The 24,311-nt window shown below is 37.6% G+C and overlaps 2 protein-coding genes across 2 annotated transcripts; one reads left to right on the forward strand and one right to left on the reverse strand.

Annotated features, from left to right (window-relative positions):
• Positions 1 to 526: 526 nt before the first annotated feature.
• Positions 527 to 8,759, reverse strand: abcb10 (ATP-binding cassette, sub-family B (MDR/TAP), member 10). The gene is made up of 13 exons (XM_081350225.1): positions 7,811 to 8,759; positions 7,162 to 7,362; positions 6,349 to 6,551; positions 5,983 to 6,117; positions 5,702 to 5,848; positions 5,416 to 5,551; positions 3,663 to 3,758; positions 3,342 to 3,551; positions 3,157 to 3,236; positions 2,893 to 3,073; positions 2,754 to 2,797; positions 2,634 to 2,668; positions 527 to 1,833 (listed from the first exon to the last, which is right to left on the reverse strand). The coding sequence occupies exons 1-13, from the start codon at positions 8,229 to 8,231 to the stop codon at positions 1,578 to 1,580; spliced, it is 2,145 nt and encodes a 714-aa protein (XP_081206351.1). The 5' UTR covers positions 8,232 to 8,759; the 3' UTR covers positions 527 to 1,577.
• Positions 8,760 to 9,198: 439 nt separating this feature from the next.
• urb2 (URB2 ribosome biogenesis homolog) lies at positions 9,199 to 24,099 on the forward strand. The gene is made up of 10 exons (XM_081350294.1): positions 9,199 to 9,439; positions 10,348 to 10,490; positions 10,681 to 10,857; positions 11,484 to 14,736; positions 14,850 to 15,010; positions 15,934 to 16,044; positions 18,340 to 18,582; positions 20,807 to 20,903; positions 22,648 to 22,787; positions 23,241 to 24,099. The coding sequence occupies exons 2-10, from the start codon at positions 10,365 to 10,367 to the stop codon at positions 23,436 to 23,438; spliced, it is 4,506 nt and encodes a 1,501-aa protein (XP_081206420.1). The 5' UTR covers positions 9,199 to 9,439; positions 10,348 to 10,364; the 3' UTR covers positions 23,439 to 24,099.
• Positions 24,100 to 24,311: the final 212 nt, after the last annotated feature.

The following is a 24,311-nucleotide window of genomic DNA, read 5'->3' on the forward strand; positions in this document are numbered from 1 at the left end:
TGATTCCTGGTGATGATTTCTTTTTCCAGTGCCGGGAGGTGTGTGGCTGCTCTGCATGCTTTACTCAAGAGGCCCGTCTCTGCAAGCAGATACCCTGCCATAGTTGGCCCTTGAGCTTATGTTGAGTCGACGAAGGGAACAGCCACAGTCACTGAGAGTAAGCAGCTTACAACACAGCCTGAGCTACAACCTCCCTGCTTGAACTTAATCAGACTTTGTGGATCAGTTTCTGAGGATAAGGAGGGGCACAATGAGGGCAATTAATGAAACCACTTTATCGCTGAGGTGTAGTAATCGAGTTGGTCACTAAAGGAGTGACCATAACCATTTTGGAGACTGAACAGTCTCTTGCATCATCAATAATTTTCCATAGTAGATCCCCCTTTTTACTTGCTGACACTCTTGGTTTCAAGAATAGCTTGTAATTTATTTTCAAGGGTCAACAGCACCCTCTTTTGGCAACTCAAGTTGTTTAAATGTTCTCGATGACATGGCAGTGTTGTAAATAATGTTTCAATATAATTTCAATGTTTCAATGTAATTTATTAAGAGTGCAAGATAAAACAATAGAAAATAAAAAAACAACAACAGTCAAACATACACATTTCACTAGCTGAAGCCTAATAAGTTACCACACGAAATATTAAAATCTTCTAAAATTCTGAATAGATTTAATCTTCTCCTAATGGTACATATATAAATATATATTGTCTGCAAGTAAAAATCTCTCTCTTATAGTGTCTGTTTTCAAGTACAACCGAGACAATAATATATATCCTTTTTTCTTTTACAATAGTTTTAACAGGTGCTCCTTTTAAAACAGTATCTTCATTACTGACAAAAAGTTGAAGTTGGATTTCATCCCAGTAAAAGCTTTGAGGTTTATGATTTAGGCACGATACATTGACATCTGTGTCATTAACAAAGGCGATAAGAATAGACAGAAGCACCATTGTTTCTGTAATTCCCCTACCCCGCAATAAGCAGAATTAATTTGTGTAAACTGTTCATAAATCATTCTTGTGTCAATTTTCCCATTGAATCAAATGCAAGAATTCACTTTTTTTATGGTTTTATGTATCCTTTACACAGAAATTAGTTCTGCTCATGTATCATGAATAAGGTCCTATGTACACTTCAATAAACTGATTATCACCTGATTCTTAATAAATGACTGACATGATTTATTACAAGTAGTAGTAGCATCAAGTAACTTGGTCTCATATTTCAAATCTACTTCATATCCCTTTCAAGCTTTTCCATTCAAATGTATTAATGTTTTTCTTGGGCTATGAAAGCATAAATCAATTTTAAAAGCAGTGTTTTTTGCAACTCTGACGAGTATTAAATCATGTCCACAGCATGTACGCTGTGACTGTCTGGCATTGTAATTAACAATGATCAGTATACAACTGGTTTCCAGTTACTTGGCAGTTTATGACACTGCAAAAGCTAAATAGCTACATTTCAGTCTTAGTCATTTCAGAGTGCTCAAAAACACAATAAAACATATCAAGAGCATTTAAAGATGTTTGAATGTGTGCACTCTCTTTGTTGTCTTTAAATGATTGTTTCTCCTATTTGTAGAGAGCCTTTTTTTGCTCGGACTGCAGGAAGGCCTGCTTCTCCATCAGCTTGTGGAAGAGCCCCTGGTCATTGGCAAGGAGTTGGGCATGGCTGCCGATCTCCATCACGCGGTGCTGGTCCAGCACAGCCACGGCATCTGCGCTCTGGATGGTGGAGAGACGGTGAGCGATGATCAACACTGTGCGACCGTCCATCAGCCTCTCTAATGCTTCCTGTACCAGAAACTCATTCTCTGCATCCAGAGCGCTGAAACAGAGACCAGGGCACGTCTTAATAATATAGAGCAGATACAGTATATTCTCATCATCATGACACAAGCCATCAGTGCTTAAGGTTCTGTACAAAATCATGGCAACAAGATCGATTTTTAAAGATTGTACATTACAGTACTGACAAACATAATGAAGTCAAGACTTTGACTAATCCTTCAATGACCCTGAAAGGATGATGTCATGATCATGTTTTTTTTTGTTTGTTTGTTTTTGTTTTTTGGAGTAGTTCACTATTAGTTTAAAAATGGAAAGATATGATTGTAAAAGGATTGACACATAACCTGAGGACACATCTTTTAAAATAATACATTTTTAACTAAAATATGAACTAAAATATATATTATATATAGACAAAGAATAAAGACCTATCTAAAAAGCAAGAGCTAACTAGCTTTTAAAGTTAGAAAAGTTAGAAAAAATGGTGGCGGGACAAGCCAAAAAGATAAATATATATACAGGGTGGGCCATTTATATGGATACACCGTAATAACATGGGTATGGTTGGTGATATTAAAGTCCTGTTTGTGGCACATTAGTATATGTGAGGGGGCAAACTCCTCAAGATGGGTGGTGACCATGACATATACTAATGTGCCACAAACGGGACTTTAATATCACCAACCATTCCCATGTTATTACGGTGTATCCATATAAATGGCCCACCCTGTACATTTTTTTTTTTTAATTGTTATTAAACTTCTCATTTATCCATCAATTTATTTTTAAGTACTGTGCATGTTCATTATAAGTTGAAGTAATCAAACAGCATCTCACCTTGTGGCTTCATCCAATAAAAGTATTTTGGGATTCTGTGAAAAGCATCAAATAAGCATGAGATCAAGGTAAACAAAAAAACATTTAGAATTCAGTCTAATCCTAAAGAGGACAGATTACCTTCAGCAGGGCTCGTGCTATGGCAACTCTCTGCTTTTGTCCTCCTGTTTATTCAACAAATCAGTGTAGTAATGCATTAATTGTCAAGTGAATTACAAACAGACAGATTTGTTGAGTTTCACTGGAGGTTTTTCCCTACCTGACAGCAGTACCCCCTTCTCTCCTACCAGTGTATCATAGCCCTTAGGGAATTCCTGGATGAAGTCATGAGCATTGGCTATTTGTGCTGCCCTGTAGATGTCCTCTACTGTGACCTGACTTTGGTCTGTCGCCCCATAAGAGATGTTCTCAGCAATGGAACAGGAAAAAAGAACCGGCTCCTACAAAAAACATATTCACACGCAGAAATTAGTAAAATGGAGGTAGTATATGGTCTAATTCTTTCTTCTGGTGGCTTTCTTACCTGGCTTACAGTACCAATGTGACTCCTCAGCCAGCAAGGATTCAAGTCTCGTACATCACGGCCATCAACAGTGACCACACCTGCATTTAAATAAAAACTACACATGTATCTCTGCATTTTTACTGCTGTCATATCTTATTTATATTACCTTATTATTCCACTATGTTCTTACTTTCAGTTCTCACCTGAATCAGGATCATACAGTCGGAGTAACAAAGACACCAGTGTGGATTTGCCAGAGCCACTGGATCCCACTACTGCCATTACTGACCCCGCCGGCACAGACAAACTTAGATCCTGGAAGATGGGCGAATCCTTTCTCGTTGGGTAAGCAAAACACACATTGCGAAACTCCAGTTCTCCTTTAAACTGCTCTGGTTTTAACACAAGCCCCTCTAAAGAAGAAAAAAATCAACAAAAAGATAATTACGTTACTTCCATTCACATATGAAAAGATAAAAGTATTGTGCATTTTAGGCATTATTTAGAAAGGAAATTCTATTTACCATTGAGGGGAAATTCCGGCTTTCGGTCCATGAGTTCCCATAGACGAGTCCCAGCACCAAGTCCCTTCATCAACTCAGAATAGAATGAGCTGAAACCTTAAAATTAATCCACATAAAGTTGTAGAGTACTTTAAAAACTTCTACACAGAAAAAAAATTACAGCTAAACAGGTTTCTACCTATGAATAAGGCCCAGTGTTCCACCGCCACAAGAGCGGTTTTGTTGGGAAATCCCAACAGAACTGTGTTGAAAGAAACCTATTCTTTTCTACATGTTGCACACTGGCTACAAAAGTTATAACGCTTGCCTTGGGACATGACATAAATTAAAGGTCCCGTTGCATGCGATTCCATGTTTCAAACTTTAGTTAGTGTGTAATGTTGCTGTTAGAGCATAAATAATATCTGTAAAATTATAAAGCTCAAAGTTCAATGCCAAGCGAGATATTTTATTCAACAGAAGTTGACTACAAAAAACGGCTCGATTGGACTACATCCCTCTACATCCTGCATTGGTGACATCACCAGAACCGTTTCTGGACTAACCTCCGCCCACAGGAATGCTCCCTCAACTCTACTGGCTATTTGCGCACTTCTTATAACTTAGGCTACTGTGTTTACTCAGCTCTTACGGTGATTTTCTGAAGTAAAACTGACGCTTCATCTTTTGTGTGATGTACAATAAACTTTATTATACTCATCAGTACATGTTTGATCATCATTCAGACAGCAGACTTGTAGGCTATTAATAAATAATACAAGCAGATGACAAATACGTTATAATAACCGTAATTAAACTACTAAACCATACCTGTTTCATCTCTATACAGCACTCTGACTCTGTAGGCATTATTGTCCGACTCGAAATGAACACCGTTACTGAGAGTTTCTGATATTATCATCATTCCGTGAGATGAATTTGTCCTGACAGACTGAGCACGAGCTCATGAATCTCCGCCCCCTGTGTCGTCCAGCAGCACCTCATTTGCATTTAAAGGGGACACACTGAAACGGCTCGTTTTTCTGAGCCCCAAAAAATGTCAATTTAAACATGCTGTAAAAAATGATCTGTTGGGTATTTTGAGCTCAAACTTCACATACACACTCTGGGGACATCAGAGACTTATTTTACATCTTGTGAAAAGGGGCATAGAACGGGACCTTTAAGTGAATTCTATGTAAACCAGCCCATGAGGAATTTGAAAATTAAGTTCAGGATATGGCTGAACTGAAAAGTTTATCAGAAAATATATATATGTTGTGGGACATAAACTACCATGAAATGATTTATTAACATTTTTGAAATAAGTTTCTTATGCTAAAAAACGATGGATTCATTGTTATCAAAAATACAGTAAAAACAGTAATATTGTGAAATTTAAAATAACTTTTAATAATTGTTTCATATATTTTAAAACTACATTTATTCCTGTGATGGCAAAGCTGAATTTTCGGTGTCACATGATCCTTCAAAAATCATTCTGGTGCTGAAGAAACATTTATTATTATTATCATTGTTGAAGTTTTTTGTGGAAAATGTGATACTTTGACAAATAAGTTTCTTTGACAAATAGTAAGGTCAAAAGAACAGCATTTTTAAAACAAAATTTTAATATTGTGTAAAATTATAAATGTCTTTACTGTCACTTTTGATGAATAAAAGTATTAGTTTCTATAAAAAAAACCTCACTGACCCCAAACGTTTGAACAGTAGTGTATATTCATATAGTGTTGCTCTGAGCTAACTTCCTCACCTGCGATGCTGATGCCTACCCAGAAGGCATACATTAGGAAAGAAGAGAGCTGCCCAACGGTCATGGCTTCACTGGCCATCAGCAGACCTCCCTTGTACAACACACTCAGGATGATGATATTTCCACTCAGTCCCGTCTGCAACAAAAATGAAAACATCAGAGCAGAAGAACTGGACTGGACAAATGATCTTAAACCGCCTTACTGATTAAATACTACTTTTAAACAGTCAGTTCTGATAATCAAGCAATACAACTTAAACATCTACACAAGTAAGATGAATCTCACCACTCCATAGAATCCAGCGGAAAGCACAGCCTCTTTCTTAGCTAGTTCAAAAATATGGTCGACCTTTTCTGAGTACTTCTGCACCTCTGTCAGCTCTTTTCCAAAAGCCCGGACTGTCCGGATGTTGCTGATCCTCTCTTCTGCCAACTAGGATATGTATTACATTACACTTACAATAGAGCAATGAATTCAGCAATCAAATTATTACTGTCCAAAGGCTTAGTCATATCTGCAATAAAACATGCAATAAAACCCCATTAAAAGGAAACATGACCTCTTACCTGTGTGGCCTCTGCCAATGCATCCTGTGTGCGTCTTGATATGGATCGTAGGAATCTACCGAAAATAACAGCCAGGCAGGCAATAGGAGGAACAACCATCAGCACAAAGGCTGCCAGACTAGGTGACACATATAACTGAGAAAGAGAAAGAGAAAGAGAAAGAGTTGAATTAGTCAGTGATGATAAAAATAGATGCATGAGTACAAGTATGTCTTCTGTTTTAGAAACAAATGAGGAAGTAATGGGAGTTAAATGTTTTTATATAAAGCAGAATCATGGTGGCTAGTTTCACATGAGTGCAGTTGAAATGTGATATTCGTAAAGAGAATTAGCTGCTAAAATGTCAAACTATCACAAGCGTCTCACCATCATGCCAACCCCGGCCCCCGCCTGGGCGAGGGATCGCAGCCCATCAGACAGGTTGTCAGTGAGGCAGCGTCCAACGATGGCCGTGTCTGCCGAAAGGCGGTTAATGAGCTCACCCGTTCGGGTCTTATCAAAGAATCCCACCTCCTGCTTCAAAATCGAGGAGAAAAGGGTTTCGCGCAAGTTTCGCACAATCTGTTGCCCTGTGAAAGCAGAGAAAGACTTGTTAAAGCGCGAGCACAGTAATGCATGGTGGTCAACTCAATGAATCTCATGGAATGAATCTAATTAAAAGTAAAGAATTTTTTTTTTTTTTTAAGAAGTCTCTTATGCTCACCAAGGCTATATACATAATACTGTGAAGTATCATTACAAATTAAAATAACTGTTTTCTTTTTAATATATTTTAAAATGTAATTGATTCCTGTGACAGCAAAGCTGAATTTTCAGCATCATTTTTCCAGTCTTCAGTGTCACATGATCCTTCAGAAATCATTATAAAATGCTGATTTGCTGCTCAAGAAACATTTCTTATTATTATCAATGTTGAAAACAGTTCTGATGCTTAATATTTTTGTAGAAACCGTTGTACAATTGTATTTTTAGTAGTCTGTTCAAGAAAGTTCAAAAGAACCGCATTTTTTCTTTTTAACATTCTAAATGTCTTTATTAATGCATCTTTGCTGATTAAAAGTTTACATTTTTTTCAAAATAAAAAACTCTTATTGACCCTAAACGTCTGAACGGTAAAAACGACAAAGTTCTCTATAAAGCATCTTTGTAATTTCCCGTGGATGCGCGTGGAGACTTCACCTGAGATTTGCATCAGGTAGACACGAGCAGCATTTGCAGCGCCTCCACAGAGGAAGACACCTGTTAGCATGAAGCACAGGGAGGTAAGGGAGGCGGTGAAGTCCTCTGTGGAGCTAGAGTAGATGGTGTCTATCACTTTTCCCAGAAAGAATGGCGCAGACATGGTGACAGAGCTGGCGATCACCAGAAAGCCCACGGCAGCTATGAGGAGAGTCAGAAAGTCATTCACAAAGTAAAAAATAAGTGACAAACAAAATATCCATTCATTAATCAGGTACATTTAGCAGAAGTTATATTTGCACAAGTGGATTTTGTTGTTGTTGATGATTTCCTTTGTTTTGACAGTCATTTACATTCTTTTCTTTTTATATTTTTTATATAAAAATTAAGATATTTACAAAATTTACACAGTAAACAAATTGATTATTGGTCTATTTTTTTTTCACAAAATAGAATATCTAGCAAATTCGTTGAAAAGTAATGTATGTTCTTCAAACATTTATGTATCTCTTATTAGTAAATGAAAAGTGCCACAATCTGGTATATTTATCATGGTCAATTTTTGTAAAGGATGTAAAACTCTACATAATCTCAGAAAACTGTCAAAACCAATAATGTAACTAACACAGAACATAAGCATTTGACTTGCCTGTCAGTCTCCATCGCTGAGGATACGCCAGCTGTAGCAACTTATTGACATCTTCTGAGGGTACAGGCAACTTGTTTGAGGTTTTAACCTTACTCTCCTGATTTACCGCAGTCTTTGAGGTTAGTTTGGAGTCTGTAGATGTGCTATAGAGAGCAACCGTGTGTCTGGAGTGTGCCCACATACTCTTGGGTAAAAATAACCCTCCAGTTTTGAGACATGAGAGCCTGGACATGTTTCTTCCCTTATACACAGGCAACAAAAGGACATCAAATGATCCATTCTTGCACAATTGACTTCTCCGCGGTGTTCTTGATGTCCGATTAGCCAAATGATATACTGTATCTGACCGAGAGCAGGTAATGTTACACTGTTGCAGTTTCCCAATTGTAAATCTTGTCATTCGCAACATTGTCCCATTCATTTGGAGAAAAAGACGAGCAAAACGAAGTTTACGAGTCTTAACTAATCATAATCTATCGAAACTTACTGTATAAAGTCAGGCGGGCAAATCATCGAGCAGTGCTGTAAATGTGGATTGTCTGGACTCACTTTTGACTGCATGACACTTTTGTCAGTAGAAAGACTGTCTTGTTTTGTAGGCCGGGGGTCGACGGTTACTGAGGTTTATCTGTTCCTGACAGTTTTCACATCCAGCACTCGTTTGCGTTATCTTCACACACGCCCAGCGCATTCACTGGAAGCGCCCTGTCACAAAAACCTGCTGCACGACATCTGTCGGTCTTTACTCAACACAACGCCAATGACTGTTCCAGTTACATAAAAGTGCCATTTGGAGTGTTTTAAAATAAAATAAGAATAAAAAGGTGACCCCGGTGATTTCCTTGACTTTCGAGGAAGCGAAGAGCTATTACGTCATTAAATCGATCTTCGTCATAGATTTTAAGACGGAGATGTCGCGTTGGTCTAAACATTTGCGCCGCCATCTTGGAACGGTCAACAAGGAGCACTATATTATATAGAGAGAGAGATTACTATGTTAATGTATGCTGCTATTTACTATGATTTAGTAATGAATGAGTAATAATGAATACATATGTTATGAGTGTTTTTGGATAGCTAGATTCATTTATGACCAACTCACTCCTTGATCAGCTGTATTATTATTATTATTATTTACTAAAACTCAGTTTATATCTTCTACATACATGCACAATTGGTCGACGTTTATGATAACCCCAATCTTGTGAAAATCGGTTGGAAGTGGGCCGAAATGCTGCCTACACGGACGGTTCTTGACCTTTCCAATATGGCGGACCTGCATATACACGGCAGCTAATGCGGTATCTACTTATTCAGTTCTATCTGGTTCTATGGTCTCTGACCAAACCACTCTCAGACATGATAAGTCAAAAAGTTGAATCAACCGTATCAGACAACAAGTGTTGTATCTGTTTACATGATATCTAATTATTATTTAGCCACCGTTGTGGGTTTTCTGACATTCCTCTGTGAATCCACCGATGCTAAGACTTGGGTTAACTATCATGTCTAGCAATAAACCAGTTTCAAATGTTGAATCTCGTTTTCGATTATTATGGTCTGGTGTTAAAGGGAAAAGGTTAGAGGTCTTTACTTGCTCCGCAGTGCTAGCACGTGTGTAATGAGATTGTAAGTATTTTGAAAGTTAATCACATTATATAAAAAGTTGCTTACTATAATACTTGTTATATTATGGTAAGGTTTATTCAGTAAAATCTAGAACGCTTTCTGAGATTGTTTTGCGATGTGATTCGCTAGGCTGTCAGATATGTGCTAGGCTGTTAAACATATTACAAAATAGAAAAAATCTTATACTTTTGTATGTTTTTTTGTGTGCCATGGAAAATATGGAAAAGTGGATTTCATGTTTATGTAATACTAGTATTCACTTTCTCTCTATTCAGATTCGTATGCATACCATTTGTCCATGTAAAAATATGAACACAAGTAGTTTTCAATATTATAATACTTATTATTATTATTATTATTATTAAGCTGCTGTTGTTTTACAGCATAATAATGCAAAATAGTATTGTGATCGAGATTGAGTATATTTTTATTTTTCAAACTATAGATTCTTCATCTAAAGAAATGATGGCTATTGTTTCAAAACTTCAGTCATTTATCCAAACTATTAATAAAATGAGTTACAATACCTGTAAATACCATTGGGTTCTATTCTTCATATGCCACCAAATGGTGCCATTTATTGGATCACTGATTAAGTTATAAATTATAAATATATTGGTAAAAAAACAAATATTGGTCAAACTGATTATCGGTTTATCTCAAATATCAACCCTCTAACAACATTTAATTGGTGTAAACATATCATTGACATTGACACTGACGAAGGCAAAGAGCCGAAACTTTTGTACAATCTTATTCTCCTGTTTGTAATAAAGTTCTTTAGAGTGCAGAACTTTTTTGCATTTTTGTAATGAAAAATAGGTCTCAGCACCTAATTAGCTGGGAGAGCTCCGTGAGTGTTTTAATTGGTGTAAACAGCCTGATAATCGATGTTTTTGTTCCTTTAGACACAAAGGTATTTGACATGGCGGCCATTTACTCTGGCATTCATCTGAAACTGAAAAACCCTCGCACACTCTGGCCAGACAAACTGAAACTTGCTCGATTTGCATGGATATCAACACAGTGCCTTCTTCCTAACAAAGAGCAGGTAATTTATATTATTAAAATGCAGACTTGTTCTCAGTCTGCATATTTCTGAGAGTATAACAGTAAACCATTTTTCAAACAATTTTCTCAAACAATTTTCCTTTAATCTGGATATATCTTGGATAGTTTTTGTAAGTGTATGTTGTTTAAACATTTATGTGTCTCGCATGTATCATTTTTCCCTATCATAGGCTCTGTTTGACTGGACAAGCCATGTCCTCACTGGTTTTTACAATAAGAAAATAGAGGTGCCCCCGGAGGTGGTGGAGGGTTTATGGACCTACCTAGATGATATTCTTCACAGCAGGAAGCTTCATAATGTACTGAGTCAGGGAAAAACCATTAGCCTTCGTCTCACAGTAGCACAGGTACCAGTACTTCAATTTCTCAAGAATTTCACTCCTACTGTAGTGTTGTACTATTCTATCACTAGAATCATCATAATTATACTGATGATTATTTAACGCTTTTAGTTCAAACATGGCATGCTATTGATAAAAATATGATGAGAAAAAAAATCTGCCTCAACTTATTAACAATGTGCTAACTATGTTTAATAGAGATTTAGAAAGAATATGGTTGTATCAGATAACCCAAATATAGTCAAAATTAAGGTCAAGTTGTGAATGCACAAGGCACGGACAATGAATAATTAAAGCATAAAGAATTGATAATATTGTATGTATTACATTACGTTTTATTTACAACAAGGAGTTTTTTTTGTTTGTTTTTTACATGTTTTTGTTAAAAATGTATGACAAACGTTTAAATAAATAGATAAAATGTTTGAATATTTGGTTTAATTTTGCAACTGAAATATTTTTGTTGACTAAATGTACTTTTAATTTTAGTCAGAATAAAACTAAATAAAATTAATTTATATGACAGTAAATTTATTTTATGGATATTTTTTTTTTCAGAAGACAAAAAAAGAAAAGATTTAAAAATGAACATTAGCACCATTGCATTCCTCATTTGTTTTATTTGACCCTAGATGATCAATGACAGGATTCTGGAATATTCTTCAGGACCCACATCTGTCAGTTTCCACACTGTTCTGAGCTGTTGTCATGGCATCTTGACCTCCACAGTGCTCTCTGTGGCCTACACTGCGAAGTATGAGTTATTAGTGGAGCTCTTGACTCGACTCTGTGGCTTGTCCAGTATGCAGCTCAGGCAGCAAAAATATGAGGATCCTCTCTCGCTCAAAGTCTTTGAGGTTCTGTTTGTTGTTCTCAGCACCTACCTCACAGTGCAGAAACAACAAGCGAACTCCAACCGAGTGTTTTCCCAGGTAACGGCACACCTTCTTCATCCGCTTCTCCTGCTCAGACATTTACTGAACACTAGAGTATGGACTGAGAAGGATGACATCAAGATTCGGCAGAATCTGAGCAAGGAAATCCGGAACAAGGTGGACGCTGTCCTTCAGTCAGCGCTCTTCATCCCTGATCATTTACAGTCCTTCAAGGATGAAGTTTTACCATCAGAGGTTGAATCTCGGGCCAAAAAGAGCCACACGGGAAAGGGCTTGCAAGGCCCAGTCAATATTATCCTTTCAAAACTTTGCGTCCAAGGAGCTAACGAAGAGGAAGAGGCATTATTTTACGCCGTTAAGTCAAACTCTCTTGCCCTGCTATTTAAATTCGCCCTAGATTCATTTTGCAAAGGGGGAGAGAACAAGCAAGTGATCTTCCATCTCATGACTAAGCTCATTGTTGCTTTGGGGTTCACAGATGAACTGGATATTGATGAGAAATTTAGTGCATCGAACTGGGGTATTGCTTTACTCGCTCTTGAGAACCTCATAAACTCAGGTTTGACTGGTGATATCTATAATGTGGCTGCAGACAGAATAAAACACGGAGAGGTGCAATTTCATTTCTATAGGAAACTGGCTCGCCTTTTGTTTAACAATACCCAGATGGGCATCCCAGCTTGGTACCGCTGTCTCAGAACTCTGCTTGCACTGAATCACCACATCCTGGAGCCAGATTTAGATGAGCTCCTTTCGGGTGTGTGGGTTGATGCAGACAACATGGAACTGCGTGTTAGGAAAGCCAGAGAAGCACTCGTGTCTGCCGTCTTGCAGACTTATGGCAAACTTCGACAGCTGCCTAAACTTATCGAAGAGCTGCTTGATGTAGTGTGTCGGCCTGCGGCGGATGAATTGAGACCAGCATTGTTGCCTGAAACGATACAAAAAACCCTGAGTCAGTGTTTGCTAGACAATCCTCCGAGCCAAAATCTTGAGATCTGTTGGCTCATTTTAAATAGGATGCAGTGCTATTTGCTTCCCCACATCCAAGATGAAACATCAGATTTGGCGCTGAAATTGTTTTCTGTGAGTTTGCTCCTCTATGCTGTACTCTTCAGTTTTAAGACCCTGGACAACAGCACCCCAGTGCCAATCGTGAAGCAAACTCAGAATCTGATGACAGAGATACTGAAGGTTGTTGAAGACCTGTTGAAGCAGAACCTTGTCCCCAAAGGTGTTTGGAGGGAAAAGGTCCAAGATGTGACCCTTCTGCTTACTCATACTTGGGTTGAGGTGGACACTCTCTTTCAGATACACTGTGCTAACAAGTACACATCACCAGCTGCCTCACAGAGTGGCGCTTTAGTGGACAAAGCCCTGACACTAAGGGACATGGACAGTCCACTTGGTAAATTATTACAGAAACTCCTTCTACTCCACAAGCTGAAGATACACTTGCTCAAATCATCCACTGTAACATCAGATGCATCTTCGATGCAGAAACTGGCCCAGTTTATTCTAAACGGGCAAGAACTTTCAATAATGCTCGATGGCGACCATATCTGGGACTTTCAATTTTGCAGTGTTAACACCAACACTTATAAGGCAGCTAACTGGTTTCTTATTACCTCCAACCTTCCATTAATTGCCCCTTATCTCGAACCAAAAGACACGTCTGATTTTGCAGAATGCATGTTGAAGTCTTTGCTTAAGAGCTTAGATGCCTCTGGAAGCAATTTGGAGAACACTGGGATCTCTGTCTCCTTAATATCCAGACAATTACTCGAAAGTCCTGTTCTTTGTGAGCTCCCTGAGATTTTTTCAGCAGTGATGAAGTGCATCATCAAGGCATTTTTTGGACCGCTCGACTCAGCGCACATGCAGTTAATCAGTCCTTCGTTTTTGTTGGAAACGCCTTGTGTGGAAATGGTTGGTGTAGAAGATGGAGAAACAGGCATGACACCTTCTCTGAATAGACTGAAAGCCATTGGACAGGAGATGTTAGACTCTGTCAAAATGAGATCTTCCATACCTCTATCTAAAACACAGGTAGATCGATTACTGCAGCTACTCAAAATCACAAGTGTCCTGAATGGATACGCAATGTCCCCTGAAGACTATTCAGAACTTTTTCTGAGCTTGTTCACTCTGGCGTCTTGTGTTCAGTGTGATGAAAGCGTCAATCTCTCTGCATCTGTTGCATTGCTCAAAGAGCTTTTCAGTGTCATGGCTTCACTTCTGCTGGTTAAAAACTCTCAAACACTCCTGAAAGTTGTTCATGGAAGTAATCTCTTAGAGGCAACAATGACATCCCTATTCTCTCGGTGTAGCAAGGGGCTCTTTGAAGGTGTGGATGGCCCGACGTGGTTGTCTTTCCTTCAGTCAGTTCAAGACTTCATTCAGTCCCTAATTCAGCTCTTAATCGACAGGAAGAGCAGCATGAGCCTCAATCTGGAGAAGTTTACCTCCTTCATGGTTGAAAGTAACATCGCCGCAGGAGTTCTGGCTGTAGACACAGGGGATCTCTGCTTGCTACAGCTCCATCTGGCAACTTTAAGCATACTTTGCAAAGAAATGATTACAACCCTCGGCAAGAACAAACAGCTGGATCAGACTCTGACTCGTTTGTTAGAGAAGGCCACTTCTGTCATGGAGCCAGCCATTCTGGCTGTGCTGATGGGCAAGGGAAGTAGTCTCCTCAGGCAGTCCTTCTCTGTTGAAGTGGTAACGGTCATGATCAGGAGTGAACTAGCAAGAGCCTCCAGCTCTGAGGACGACGGGCTGGAGAAAATATCCCGAATGGCTTTCTACCGGAGCTTTTACCAGCAGATCTTAAAGGAACTGTTCCCGTCACCTCGTCCTATGGACTTCCTCATTTCATCAGTTAACTATCTCTCTGCTTTTTACACGGCTGTGGACAAGACAAAAGCAGCAGATCTTGAAGAAGTCCACATTGCGATTTTGCAGAGTATTCACACGCTGCTGTCAGGTACAATGTCCTAAAACTTTTAAAACATTTACTTGACTAGAATAAAATTGATGTCTCAAATGTTTGTGAACACTCTGTCTGTTCTGAAAACAGTCTCTCAATCATTTCATCAGGAACTTGGATGTCGTTGTCAGACGTGAAGGAGCTGGAAGGGCCAGTAAAGGAGCTTCTTAATCAGCTGGTGTCCAACTGTTCTCAAGAGCAGTTCCATCTATTACTGCTGATGCTCAGAGAGGGGCTTGTGCCAGCAAAGATTGAAGGAGGCCACTCCACTGTAAGATTCTCCTAGTGTTTATTCTTGCGTTCTTATTATTGCTGTAATAGTTAATGCAATAAATGTATCGCTTAATATAATTAATATATTCACAAGGTTAACACTAATTTATTCAGTTTCAAGGTTTTATTATGTTCTGTGTCATTTGTAAAAACCTAGAAAACAAAAGCCTTTAGCAGACAACATCAGTGAATAGTTGAAAAAGACACCAATTTATTTGGTAATAAAACCCAGACTGGATGAATAATGATAGTAAAGTAATTTGCATTCTTTATATGGTGAAATTTAAGTATTATTGAATTTGAGCTGAAGTGAAATATCAACCAAGAGTGACACTCTCTTTCATAGAAATACAAACACCAGTGGAGGACTTCAAGTCAGAGGGCAAACACATCTTAAGGAATATCATATTACATCAGTAATGTGTTGGGGAATTTTTATTATTGAATTATTGCAGAGAATAGTTTTGTTTTTGCTTCTCCAGTGGGTTTGATGCAATTTTAGAAAGAGTCTGAGAAATAGAATCTGTCTTTGTTTTTGCATAAATTTTCGCTATGAATGTCATTCACACAAATGACTGAACCAAATAATCACATAAAGGTCTGTTCAGTTTTCTTTCTTTTTTTTATTAACTGAATGTCTTAATGTGTTTACGTTTTAACTGCAAAAAGTTATTTGATTATTAACAATCATTTAGTGAATGACAGCCTTAGGTCTATAATTTAAAAGTCTGCCACTTGTTTTGGATAGATTCTTTGTGCGTGTCTTTATTCTACAAAGAAATGGATGAAATGGAAATGGATGATTGATGATGACATGAAAGCATTAAGATAAAATACATTCCTGTTTCTTTCTCAAAGCATAAGAGTTTCTAAGCATGCTTGTAGTGTGCACTGATGATATGTTGTTTTTTTCTTTCACAGGAAGTTCTCTCTGCGGTGACTTTTATAAAGCTGCTCTCCTGTTGTCTGTTTCCAGAGCATTGCTCAAAAGCTTTTTGGCTTATCACCCCACAAATCATATCCACTCTCATTGTGAGTATTTCTTCTTATTGGTTGATCGTCTTGACTGTTTACAGGTGTTTTTTTTAGTCATTACGTGCTGGTTTCTTTCTTGAATTCTTTTTTTTATTATTGTTTTATTATTTGTCAGTTACTTCAATGTCCAGAAGCATACAAATACAGCCTCAAACATACAATGAGGGGAGAAAAAGGGAGAAAAAGAAATACAAAAATAAATATGTCAGGCACAACGGTAAATATACACAGTAGAGTAGGGAATCAGGAGAGGTTATTAACATAGTGCCAAAGAGATGTCCATATCTTCCAAAAGTCTTTAGACTTTTGATGTGTCATAAGTGAGTTTGTAAGGCTTTGTTTGTAACACAGGGACATTAGTTTGGCTGTAATGCTCAGTCACTTGCAAAATTGTAAAACCAACATGAAAAAGAATCGCGATAAAATCGTGATTTTCCTGAAAAAAATTGTGATATGATTTTTTTGCCATATCACCCACCCCTAATTTCAATACCTGTTTTCCATTGATTTCCCGATTGATGTTTTCTCCCTGAATAAGATTAATCACACATGCATTTCTGTTGTACTAGTGTCTTTTTTAATGTGATGCTCTTTTCAAGATGAAAGTATTATAAAAGTATCCTATTTTTTTATGTGTAAACATCTGCATATGCACTGGACTTCCATAACGTGTCTTCCCAACAACCTCAAAAATGTTCCATGTAAATTCACTTAACTCATGAACCTTTGCACACTACATGCAGAGACACATGAAAATGTCTTGCATGAAAAAAACGTATTCGATTTAGGCAACTTTACAGTTTAAATAACATTTTTATAAGGAAGAAGTGCTTTAACAAACAATACGAGGATCTCCTTACAACTTTTAAACCCTTGAAGTGCATGGCCCTGTTTACTTCCTTTATAAGGGATTTCCTGAACTTGCTTAAATAAAATCAGAGGGGCATAATACAGTAAATGCGATAATGCTTTACTTCTATCGAGCCTGGAACGTTCCTTTAAGTGTGCCTAGAGAGTTGTCTCACAGTGAAAAACACCATGCAGCTAGATTTGTAAAACTAGCCTGACTCTCTTGTCTTGATTTAGCATTAAAATCATTAAAATTCATCTGCCTGGAAAAGTCAGGTTTCAAAGTCTTCTCTATGTCTCTGAGTTCACTCAGAGAAGGACTGTGTGTGCTTGTCAGGTTACTTTTATCACTGCACCTTTCTTCTCAGTGTCAGAACTTGACATACTAGAGCTGCCGCTAGCTGAGTTCACCACAGCGACCAGATGCTTTGTTAACCTTGCTCCACTCACATCTCCACTGTCTTTAGTACACAAAAATAAGAACAAGCTCTGTAAATTTCACTTTTGTCATTAATATTTTATAGCACTGATCGTTTGCTGAGCAGTTGAAAAGTATTCTGTGTGAATACTTATATTGTGCTACGTTTGAAGATGTCTGCAGGATTTCTGGTAAATGTAAGCCTGGTTTGTTAGAGCTCTGCAGTCCATATATTGTTTCATAAAACTTAAAGTAATCTTTAAAGGTGCACCCATTTTTTCTCTCATTAAAATAACACCTACATCTAATGAAATTGGATTAATTAAATTGATCAAAAGTCAAAATTTCTATTTCATGCTGTTCTTTGAACTTTCTATAAATCAAAGCATCCTGAATTTTTTTTTTCATGGTTTCCACAAAAATATTAAGCAGCTCAACTGTTTCCAACATTGATGATAACATATTAGACTCAGCATATTAGACTAATTTCTAAAGGATTAGACTGCATATTAGACTAATTTCTAAAGGATCATATGACCGTAAAGTATGAAGTAATGATTCTGAAAATTCAGCTTTGCCATCACAGGAAGAACTTGCATTTGAAAATATCTTAAAATAGAATACAGTTATTCTAATTTGCAATAATATTTCACAATATTACTGTTTTGCTTTGTTTTGGACCAAATAAATGTAGCCTTGTTCAACTTAAGAGACTTATTTCAAAAAAATCTTAACTCAAATTGTAATTCATTATTTCAAGGCTTATTTATTTATTACCTCTACTGGTAGATCATGGCACTAGTAACACCAAGGTCGTGGATTTGACTCCCAAGGAAAACCATCTGCTAAATGCATAAATGTTACATAATATTCATCCTGCTGATTTTGTAATCCAGAAATTATTTAAAGGTTATTTCAGTCAAACATCTCATGACTTCTAACGAGGAATAAGTTAGCAGTAACCATTTGAGAGGCACTCTTGATTTTCACAGATTTCCTTACAGACTTTCTTCCCTTGTTTTCAGTTTGTAATAAAGGAGTCCAGCAAGCTCCCATCTCTGACCCGTGCGCTGACGTTGCCAGCTCTCGAGACTTTGACCGTCCTGCTCTGGCAGGGTAAAGCACAGATCTCCAATCCACACCATGTGATTGTGGTTTTGGGCGCACTGCAGTTTGTGCCTCTTGACAGTCATTCCATGGAGGACTACCATGCTGCTTTTGAGGCCATCCATGAAGCCCTGTTTGCAATTATCTACTGCTACCCTCAGGTGAGTATCCTCGGACTGAAAGGAGAGAAAGAGATAAGAGCTTAAACCTGATAATACTTAGACATTTTATTGTTGCACTTTTTCAAGTTGAATTATATCCTTATACATTTTAAATTGACTTAAAATCACCTAGATGATGTGGAGGAAGAAACTGCCAGATGCTATATCTGCACTTGCTTTGGGACAAAAAAACAAACATCTAGTGGACAAAAAAATCAGTAAACACAAAATGACATGTATTTTCTTGTGATGAAAAACATATTACTCTGCAAAAAATGTATTAGTAAAATTGATTTGTATTTTGCTCTTATGTACTATAAACATGGTGGATGTCATGGTAAATAGATCACATTCAGAAGAATTGTAAATTAGTTTGATAAGGCTCATAAGTTTATGCAAATAGGTGTGTTACAGACTAATGCTGCTTGATGTTTGGAGCGACTATTACAGTACCCTGGAGAGGTGTTTAATTTGCACTTAATACGAGTGAAAATTAGAATGTAGTTTGGAAAGTTGCCACAGTTCCTGAGGGGGAAGGAGCCCACGGTGAGTCTGGTACGTGAGGAATGCTGAGAGTGTGCAAGACTTCAAGGTGCACAGGTTTCTTTGCCAGTGAAAGTGGGAAACTTGGTACAATCTCAACATGACCTTGTGTTTAATGGGTTTTATAAAGTGAAATGAGAGCACAAATTAGGGTTAGCAGAATGGAGTGGTCCATGACCATGAATTAGCCATAATGATGCGAGGTGATGCCTCCGTAGATCAAACTTGTTGGTCCAGCCATCCCACAGATGCTCAATCAGATTGAGATCTGGGGACTTTTGAGGCCAGGGCAACACCTTGAGCTCTTCATCATGTTCCTCTAAAAATTCCTGAACAATGAGTGCAGTGTGGCAGGGTGCATGATCCTGCTGAAAGAGGCTATTTCCACCAGGGAAGACCATTGTCCTGAAGGGGTGTAGCTGGTCTGCAACAATGTTTTAATAGGTGGCATATGTCAAATTTACAGCCACGTGAATGAGTGGAGCAGAAAATTGCCCAAAGCATCACACTCTTTCCACCGGCTTGTGGTTTGTGGTTCGTCCCTCCTTGGACCACTGTTGGTAAATTCTCACCACTGCTGACCGGGAGCAACCCACAAGTCTTGCTTGCTTTGATACTTTTGAGCCAGTCGCTTTCCCATAACAATTTGGCCCTTGTCAAAGTCGCTCAGATCTTTATTCCTGCCCATTTCTCCTGCATCCAACACGTTGATTACGAGAACTGATTGTTTGCTTGCCATCTAATCTACCCAGACCATATCTGTGTTTGAAATCACCCCCTATACCCTCATTCACTACTCCCTACATTACTCCACTAATATAGTCCACTTGAATGAGTGAATGAAAACGAGTGAGTGAATTCAGACACTGAGTGCGCCGGAATGACTGCTGCTTTTAGTAGTAAGATGAAATGGGTTTTCTTGAACTCTATCTTGGAAACTAGCATGTATAAACTAAATTAAACAATTTAAAAATCAATTAAAAAGGAATTTATACTCATATGATATTACGCTGTAGCCACATTGGACCAGCGGTTTGGAAAATGGATGGATGGATGATTATGCTGCGGGCGCCATCTTCTGGCGAGACGAGGGAATTCATTCGGCATGACCCTCACATTCTAGCTGTTGAGTGTACTTCAGTTCTACACTCGTTATTGCGGTGCATTATGGGATTGAATGAGTGTACTCGATAACATCCACTGTTTTCGGACACCACTACGAATGGCTGTTCCCTCAAATAGTGCCCTATTTAAGGGTATAGGGGGCAATTTCGGACACAGCCCTTGATATGTGGCCTTGTTCACCTGTGACTGGTCATAATGTTTTGGCTCATCAGTGTATATACAGTACATACACACACACATGATCCTGCCAGTCATTGTAAAGATGTTGCTTACATTGTTCCTAGAATTCAACTAAAAATTTGACTTATAATAAAACATTTAATTAATTCGGGGTTTTTTAATCATTCCATAGTGTTCTTTTGCCAGCTACCTAAGGACGCATCAAAAAATATTTAGCTTGCTGTTTTTGTGGCACAGAAGATTTTATTGTTTTTTGTGTTTGACTTGCACAATGTAATAAAATCTAGACTAGTATTCATGGGATAAACATAAAGGCCAATGGGTTTTATACCAAGCCCAGCTGTGCATTAATTTTGAGAGCTTTAAATGTTTGCAGGTGATGCTGAAGGCTTCTCCCGCCTTCCTGAATTGCTTTTATCGCCTAGTTTCATCAGTCATGCATGAAGGCAGACAGCGGGGCGACTCTGACAGAGGTAAGCAAACCTATTACCCACATTCAGAAGTGTTCTAAAAAGCCATGTCAGATGCTTCAATTTAAACATAATATACCATTCAAAAGTTTGGGGTTACTTGTAAGATTTAGTAATGTTTTGAAAGAAGTCTCTTATGCTCACCAATGCCGCATTTATTTACAGTAAAATTGTCATATTAAGTTTATTACAATTTATAATAGCTTTTTCTGTTTGAATATATTTTAATTATAATAACTTTTTTTTGTTTGAATATATTTTAATGTGTCATTTCTTCCTGTGATGGCAAAGCTGAATTTTCAGCATTATTCCTCCATTCTTCAGTGTCACATGATCCTTCAGAAATCATATATGTATATAATCAGAAATGTATGTATGTGTGTGTGTATTTTTATATATATATCTCCTATGAGGATATTATCTCCTGGCTGTTAATCTTTTATTCATCACTATCTTGTAACCTGTTCCATAAGACTTTAAACAAATTTAACATTAGTGAATTCAAAGGCCCTTTTTTGTCAGTATGTCTGCACTTATTGTTGCCTGTAGCTGACAGACAAAGAAAGTGGAAATCACCTGGTGCTGGCAAGCCATTACATTTGAAACTGCTGATATATATCCCTCCATATGTCTGCTGATACTTTTCCATCTACAAGTTGCCCTGAATTCATTTATTGTGCTGGAAGAAAAAGATGTTATTTGAGGTATGATTCACCTAATGAGACAAGCACCTCGTTGAGCTGTGTTCAGAGACAGACGCTTGCAGACTGTGGCACTGTGGATTGAATTTCAAAGTGAAGTGAAAGAGAAAAAAATTCCACGAAGAAAGAAGGTTGAATTTGATCCCGAAGCTCGAGGCTCAAAGCATTTTAGCACTGAAGGCATATCCCTCTTTGAATTGAGAACTTTTTATGACTTAAGATTTAAAGTTTTTTTGGCAGAAGCATCAGTACACTTAGTCTTTCTTCATTTCTCAGATTTTCATAATTGACATCAAAGCTCAGTCAGAACTTAAATGTATTCAGATGTGAGGCAATTTCAATCTTATTGATCATCTTGTGGTAACTTAAAGCAGGAATGTGATGCCATGATCACTCACTCTGATTTGCCCGGCTCCACAGATAATGTGGCTTTGAAAAGATTTAACCAGGATTCATTATTATAATATTGTCATGGTTGGTGGTTAATGCATTCTGTTCGTTTTTAAAGAGAGAGAACGAAATGCGTAATTAATGTATTTGGGAAATTTGGAATATGTTTGCATATGTTTAAAGACACTGGATAAAGGTACACTACCATTCAAATGTTTGGGATCAGTAGTTTAAAAATAAAAATAAAAATGTATCATGATTTCCACAAAAATATCAATCGGCACAAATGTATTCAACATAGATAATGAGAAGATAAGATAATAAGAATAAGTTTCTTGACAAAGCAAATCAGAATGATTTCTGAAGGATCATGTGATACTAAAGACTGGAGTAATGATGCTGAAAATTCAGCTTTCCCATCACAGGAATAAATTACACTTTAAAATATATTAAATTAGTTCAGTTATTTTAAACTGTAATAATATTTCACAATATTACTGTTTTATTGCAGGGCATGATTTTGGAAAGAGGGTGCATGGTTTAAGAGTTATGATCTTAACGCACCAACGGCATTAAGCATAATTAATCATGTTTTAACATTTTGTTTGGACAGTTCTAATTAAAATGTTACAATTACTTTGTGATCTCTCTTTCAGCCTCCGAGAAAGACAGAGAAAGTCTTCTGAAGTGTGCTAGGCTGGTGGAGAGGATGTACACACATATTGCCAATGCTGCTGAAAATTTCACAGTCCTGTCCTCATTCATGGTTGCACAATATGTCAGTCAACTGCAGAGGGTGAGACACTAGTCATGATCAGTTTTTACCTAACACGTGCCTGTGCCAATTTCTACTCTCATATTTCCTGAAATTGTCTTTTCTGCTCTCAGGAACCGCTTGCCTGAAGTAAAAATTTGCTAGAATGTTTGAGAAGAATCTTCTCAGTGTTATAAATCTTAAACCACACAATTATAGCTTGAGAGTTCATGCACTGGGACTTATTCGATGTCCTACGTGTATGGTATTCTAACAGATCAGAGGTTGCTCTAACCTTAAACTGGAGGAGGAACACGTACAGTAGTCAAGCGTGACTTGAGAGCCAATTGTTATTGTCAACTTAAAGTGTGAAATGCGTTTGACCTTCTAACTGGCCTGAGACTCATGTTACTGAACTGAACAATCACATTAGCGCACATTGCAGATAGTTGGTGTCTTTGTATTCCCTCACTAAGTTTCGGTCTTTTTTCCTAGGTGACGCTTCAGCCAGAAATCAAGTCACATCTAACAGAGGGCATATACTGTATCATGGACCATTGTGTTGAACAAGACATCAAGTTTTTGAACACCACCCTTCAAATGGGTGTCAAGGAAGTGTTCAATGAACTCTACAATAGTTATACACTCTATCACAAAACTCAAAGGCAAGGGGAAGAAAAGTACACCGTCTGACAACTGTATATATAGTATATCTCTAGAAATGTTTTACATTTTCATTATTTATTTACCCTCATGTTGTTCCAAACCTGTATGACTTTCTTCTGTGGAACACAAAAGATGTCTTGATTTATTTGTCTATAAATTTGAAGTCAGTTCACTCAATTGTTTCATTCCCACATTCTTAAAAATAACTTTTTCTTGTGTGTGTTCTGTAGAAGAAAGAAAGTCATACAGGTTTGAAACAACATGAAGGTTTGTAAATGATGACAGAATTGTAATGTTTGGGTGAACTATCCCTTTAAATGAGGGAAAAACAGTCTGAAATAATTGCTAACACCATGTATTTTATACTTCCTCGTTTTTTGTACATGACAAACATTTTTTTACGAGAACAGTAATTTTGTTCTGCTCTCAAGCAAACCCTATTATATTCTTGAAGTTAAAGACCTTATAGAGTTAAGATGTTACATGCTTATCTGAACTGACAACCTGAAGTCCTAATGTCCGACTCATCAGCCAGATTTGGTGAAATTCTGTCTCAGGAATGTGCTTCTGAAAAAACCAATTAACCTGAGGTTGCTCCAGGTGGACTCTGTGAAATTAGTGTACTGTAAAAGTGTGTCCTGGATGACAAATAACCAATTAAAAATGTACCCCAATAGACCTATACTGTAAAACGGTGTTTATAGAGCAGTCACACTAACTGCTCTGGTGTGCCTTAACTTATTTAGCTGTTCTGTTCAGTGTACAACAACATTGTGTTCCTGATGTTCCCTCCAAAGAGAATCTAGATGCAATACAGGAGCTACCTTAGATGCAGACTGAATACATATACAACTATACAAACATAATGCCATTATAATACAACAAAACACTGGAAAAATG

This window comes from Scardinius erythrophthalmus (assembly GCF_964197995.2).
Source record: "Scardinius erythrophthalmus genome assembly, chromosome: 21".
In the NCBI taxonomy this organism is placed as follows: Eukaryota; Metazoa; Chordata; class Actinopteri; order Cypriniformes; family Leuciscidae; genus Scardinius; species Scardinius erythrophthalmus.